Raw genomic sequence first — 6,088 nt, forward strand, 5'->3', positions numbered from 1 at the left:
GATTTTAATCAGAACTACGATATGAGTCATATGACAGTAACGTTAAAAGAAATTGGCATATATTATTCCACTGGTAAAGTATGATTAAATGCCTGAACGTGTTTGTTGGTGTGTACAGACCGTTACGCAGCTAACGAATCGTACGTCCTAATGCGAACGGTGTCAGCTTTTTTTTGTAACTTCGAATGGTGACAACATTCTATTGCGCTAAACACGATAAACGTTCACAGTAAAAAACTTGGTATTTTACTACCAATAATTTGACGGCAAACACAAAATGATTAAAGTTAATTGTACTAAATTCAATAAGAGAATATATAAATTTATTGAATTTTCATTCTAAAACCATCTGAAATCTTATTCCATATTTAATTTTAAAATATAGTTTTCATTCTAAAATAGAATTCGGATAAAAAAATTTCTAACAATATTTTATTATTATATAATATATAGTAAGAATGAGACTATTTCAAAATAGAAATTTGTTTTCAATTCATTGACTATTCTATTTGCCACTCTAAAATATAGTAGGATTATAGAGATTTCATATTTAAAAAATGGAGTAATACATTAAAAATGCTATAAAAAAACCTTTTAAATCACGGGATGCCATAATTTCTCATTTTGATGTTCTTTTTGTACGATATCTTAAAATCCTGAATATATACAAAATAGTAACATGTATATAGTAGGTGCATTAGGTGCATTAGGTGCATTAGGTGCATTTATTGTGATATAGGATGCTAATGTTATTTGTGAATTCCGTATGAGAAACGTAGGAAATTTGAGGCAATCAATCACTTCAAACATTATTTCCCTATGAACTGTGACTAAACAAATTTGGTTTTGATCAGACCTTAAACCAACAAATATTTAAGCTATGGACAGAGATATGCAGTTGTCGCACATGAGACCATATAGCTGCAACAATCATATTTTGTCATTTTTGTTGTTAGGGGCACAAATTCATTTATTTTTCTTATGAATGTATATGGGTTTAAATCCATACAATAGTCTTTTTAAGATGGATTTAAAGTTAAATAAAACAGTAATTTTTTGGTTAATTTAATTTTAAACAATTATATCCGCTAATTTTGTTCAGTTATCCAAAAAGTAAAACAAAACTAGAATAGATTTTTTTTTTTTTTTGATAACTCTGGTATCTGGGCAGCCACATTCCCAATTATCCCCCCGAAAGGAGTCCAGCGCCCCAACGGAAGGGATGTTAAATCCGTTGTGGTCAAGGCTCGAACCCGGGTGGCGGGCAGTACAGCTGTACCTCTTTTACCACCAAGCTACGAGCGCTTGGTTCAAACTGTATAGGTTGAACTTTTTATAGTGACTGAGCTCACCCCAAAGGGCCACCTCGCTAGAAATCCCCGTAGGGATTTTTTAGCTAACCCAATACCACCCCGCTTTCCCCGAGTATCGAACTGCCGACCTCGCATAGTCGTGTGTGAGAAACATTCAGTACTGCCGCTAGACTAGAAAATTTTGTTAGTTGTACGGGTTTTAAATCGACATTGAAACTTTGTTTTGTTAGTTCCATACTTATTTTGCTTGTTTAAATTTGTTAGTTTTGGTTGTTCTTTTGTCAAGTTGTTTAATTGTCTAATACCGAGTCTTCTTCTATTACAATTTTAAATCTTAATAATCATCAGAAAACAGTCGTCAATTTCGAAACATATCTCATCCACACCTCGACCACATAAGCACTTTGTGGAAATATTAAATAGCATGTGATGTAATGAATGTGAACCTTTAATCAAGACAAGTCGGTGCATAGTAACATAATGAATAAGACAACATCTATTCCATCGGTTCTCAACCATTTCTAATCTATTTAAGTATTTATTATGGAAGAATGTCAAACTCGTGTTTTAGAAAGAAAAAGGAAAAAGAATGTCAAAGTCATAGATAATATTTATTTACTATTAGGAAGCGTATGAGCTTAGGGTATATTACCCCACCGTCGAATATTCTATATATATGTACAACGAACATTCACACCAACACACAACGAGAAAGAGATTCTTCTTTCTATTTCTTAAAAATAAAACTCTGTGTTGGGAAATAAGAGGAGAGAGAGGGATGGAGATTGAACCGAAGTTCAAGAGAATATGTGTGTTTTGTGGAAGTAGTGCTGGTAATAAAACCAGTTACAGAGATGCTGCTATCGAACTCGGAGCCGAACTGGTAAAAGTTCTATTTCTTTTTCTCCTTCTCTTTCTTTTTTCTTATCTTTAGAAACTTGTTTTTGATTATTTTTTTTCTTAGAACATCGTTTTGTATATACTTTGAAACAGTAGATTAGACTGTTTATATTTTTTGTCTCACAGTTTGTGAGCAACCCAAAAAAAGTCTCTGGTTTTCGTCTTCCCGTTTGGAAACAGTTGAAAATTACAGTAAAACCCTTGGAGTTCCAAGTTCTGGGGAAGACTCATGTCTAAATAAATCAGAACTACACAATTCTGCTTTGTTTTGGAAATATTTTTATTATTTTCAAATTATTTGAAAAGTATTTCAGTTTTTTTTTTCTCATGCATCCCTTTTAGTTACCTCTTTACTGTTAAATTAGCATTGACCAAAAGAAACTAAAAAAAAAAAAATGTACAAATAACAGACACAGTTCCATTCACTCAAAACAGCTTATAAACGTAACGGAGTAAGTATATATTAGCAATAGCAGAGAGCAAAATGTTGTATTCTAAAATAATTTAATCTTTTTCTGTTGACCAAATAAAAGTTGGGTTTACAACTTGCTCGGGAATGGATTTACTCAACTGACTTGTCCTTACTAAAGCAGTTTAGCCATATAGACTTAGTGGACATATAGACTTAGTGGAGTCAACTATTCATGTCTATAATTGTCCATTATCTTCCTTAGATAATATTGTTTTTTGAAAAATTATTATCTTCAGTTTGTACTTACTTTGGGTCACTGGTAGATATATAGTTGCAAAGGCTTTTAAAGGGATGAAAATTCAAAAGTATTTTAGTTGAATTATGATGGGAAATCTCATACCTCTTTCTGTTTTACAATCTTTTTTCATGTACTTCCGTAAGTACTTTTACCAGAAAATGTGATTATGGAGTTTCAACCCTTATAGTTTCTCTACTATCTTTATCCACGTACCTGTATGATTTTATCTCTCTTTTTGTCGACAATTGTATTTACTAATTAACTATGACAACGACTACTAAATAAAAACTAAAAACTTACAATGTTTCTTGTCGAAATGTTTTTTTTCCTAGGTATCCAGAAATATCGATCTTGTCTATGGCGGAGGGAGCATAGGTTTAATGGGTTTGATTTCTCAAGCTGTTTACAATGGAGGTCGCCATGTCATCGGGTTAGGCTTTTTACATTTTTTTGTTGTCAACATGCTTTTTACATTTTAATTTTAATTTTTTCTACGATGTAATAGAAAATTGCTAGATTCAGCGAGTGCTAAGCTATATCAAAATTAAATTTGCAAACAATACAATTGAAGAATAAAACTCTAGGATTTACCTAAACATTTAAAATTTAACAGAAAAGGTTAGAGATAGTAAATATTCTACTGTTTGGTGTATCCATTTTATAGTTAAAATCTTAAACATAAAATAGAAAGTATTTCAAAATAAAGAAAAATACTTAACTCTTGCAGGTAAGTGGCACTGGTTCTTGTTGTAAGATACCGATGGAATTCATAAATATATGTAAAATACAATTTGTATTTATATAAAATTAGAATTTTTATAAATATTTTTTTTGCTTATGGTTATAAAACATAGTAGTTGTTAGCAAGAAATTTTGAGCTTTTTTTACATCAACTCTTTACAAATGATATAAATGTACACATTTATTAAACCAAAGAAAACAATTCAAAACCAAAAAAAAAAATATGAAGTCCATTAATTTTTTTTTAAAGTCCATTAAATTTTAAAAGAAACAATTAACAAAATTGAAAATTTTGGCATACGTGGAGAATTCGTGACGTTTACTTTTTGTTAACTAACTTTTTTTGTCTTGTTACTGTCTCAGGGTTATCCCCAAGACACTAATGCCAAAAGAGGTATGTTCGAATATAACTCCAGAATAATAATAATAATAATAATGTATTGTTTTTTACCACTTCCATAAAACATATTTATTCAAACAATATTGGTGGTAGATAATTTAATAAGAACATCAACCTCAAAAATGTTATCTTTAAATCGTATCACAGATTTGTCTTATATTAAAGAGGGTTTCGATTCTGACAAAAGAGCCCCAGTTTATTGGACGACGACATTTCTTGGTTTCTTTCTTTTTTTTTTGTTAGGCTAAGTTTTTAAAAATAAAAAAATAGAGCTGCCTCCATGTTTGAAATGTCTAATTTTGTTAGTTAAAACAATTTAAATAGTCTACAATTATGTTGCCCGAAAAATATGATTAGGAAAAAAGATTTAAAGTGAGAAATTTAAGAGAAACACCGAGAGTCATCATTACATATATACTTTGTCACAACATAATGGGCTAAAATATGATTGCATGTAGATAAAATTGGATTTATTAATTAATGTCGAATCATTAATTAGATTCACAAATTATATTATGCTCCACATTTTTTTTTGCCGGAGAAAGAACACCATACAGCAAGTGGTGAGAGTGTGTAAGACTTTTGTCATGTTGTTTTGGAATATATATATAGAAGACACACACAAGTGGTGAGTGAGTGGTAATAATAATAATAATTTGTAAATGGTAAATGTAAATAAAGATAACAGGAGAGACAGTGGGAGAAGTGAAGGCAGTAGCAGACATGCACCAAAGGAAAGCTGAGATGGCTAAGCACTCTGATGCCTTTATCGCTTTACCTGGTTGGTTCCTTTATTTTTCTTATCCACATTTTTAATTATTTAGCGTGGCTCTGATTAGCAATATAATAGCAAGATTTATATAACTTGTGAGTTTGAACAAAAAAAAAATAACTTGTGATTAGTAAACGAAAACTAATGCTTGATATTGTACATGCGTAGGTGGGTATGGGACACTTGAAGAGCTTCTTGAAGTAATCACTTGGGCACAGCTTGGAATCCATGATAAACCAGTAATCATTTTGCATCCATTTACATTATATATAAATAATTAAAAAATAATTAATTTTAACGTATGATTGTTTTTTATATATATGTGAATGTGAAGGTGGGATTACTGAATGTGGAAGGATACTACAATTCATTGTTATCATTCATAGACAACGCAGTTGAAGAAGGTTTCATTTCACCAACTGCTCGTCATATCATTGTCTCTGCTCCTTCTGCGAAAGACCTTGTCATGAAACTTGAGGTTATATATATATTTTTTATTCAGTTTACTATATTTTTTCAATTAGAAATTGTTTTAAAATTCCCTTTTGGTTTAAAATTTTAGGAATATGTACCAAGGCACGAGAAGGTAGCCTCAAAGAAAAGCTGGGAGATGGAACAAATTGGGCTGAGTCCCACTTGTGAAATCTCAAGATGAAAATGATAAAAGCCCAATTGTATGTTTTTTTCTAAATTGGGGTTCCTTGTTGCAAACACAAATTGACTTTATTTGTGTAGTTGATTCTGTTGTTTAATGTATTTTAGGATTTTATTTCGGAAAAGAATTAAAAAAAACAAACATAAAATGTATGTTTTGGTATGTAATTTCTGATATGCTCCTATAAACAACTCAATCTTCGAGGTTTATTTTTGTTGTTGATGCTTAAACCGTATTTTCCTCTTTGGAATTCTTTTTATGCAATTATATATTCAATTAAAATCTAATAGATATAAACCTTCGCCCAGAAACATTTAATAGATATATGACAGTTTGGATGGAAAATCCCATAGTCACGAATCCTGAATGAAAAAAAAATCTTGAATGAATGTATGGGGTTTTCTGTAAATAGAAACCTAGTATATGCTGCAAAAACCACTTCATCAGAAAGAACCAGCAGAGTTAAAAATGTTTTGGAGATCACAAAAGAAAGGGGTGTAGGTAAACACTCTGGAAGATGCCCTATGAGAAAAGAAAAGGGGGAGAGCAAGACAACCTCTTCCAAGATTATCAAAGACAAATCACAGAGTAGTGCCG

At 31.0% G+C, this 6,088-nt stretch overlaps 1 protein-coding gene across 1 annotated transcript; it reads left to right on the plus strand.

The window, feature by feature from the left end:
* Positions 1 to 1,841: 1,841 nt before the first annotated feature.
* LOC106423935 (cytokinin riboside 5'-monophosphate phosphoribohydrolase LOG1) lies at positions 1,842 to 5,700 on the plus strand. The gene is made up of 7 exons (XM_013864677.3): positions 1,842 to 2,196; positions 3,256 to 3,353; positions 4,028 to 4,058; positions 4,746 to 4,845; positions 5,005 to 5,075; positions 5,171 to 5,314; positions 5,399 to 5,700. The coding sequence occupies exons 1-7, from the start codon at positions 1,990 to 1,992 to the stop codon at positions 5,489 to 5,491; spliced, it is 744 nt and encodes a 247-aa protein (XP_013720131.2). The 5' UTR covers positions 1,842 to 1,989; the 3' UTR covers positions 5,492 to 5,700.
* Positions 5,701 to 6,088: the final 388 nt, after the last annotated feature.

Source organism: Brassica napus, chromosome C4 (assembly GCF_020379485.1).
Source record: "Brassica napus cultivar Da-Ae chromosome C4, Da-Ae, whole genome shotgun sequence".
In the NCBI taxonomy this organism is placed as follows: domain Eukaryota; kingdom Viridiplantae; phylum Streptophyta; class Magnoliopsida; order Brassicales; family Brassicaceae; genus Brassica; species Brassica napus.

What these genes read in the sequence shown, in the direction of transcription:
- LOC106423935 (XM_013864677.3), top strand. Translation starts at nt 1,990, where the DNA reads ATGTACAACGAACATTCACACCAACACACAACGAGAAAGAGATTCTTC. An exon ending in TGCCTTTATCGCTTTACCTG is followed by an intron (nt 4,846 to 5,004) that starts GTTGGTTCCTTT and finishes GTACATGCGTAG; the next exon opens with GTGGGTATGGGACACTTGAA. An exon ending in ACCTTGTCATGAAACTTGAG is followed by an intron (nt 5,315 to 5,398) that starts GTTATATATATA and finishes TTAAAATTTTAG; the next exon opens with GAATATGTACCAAGGCACGA.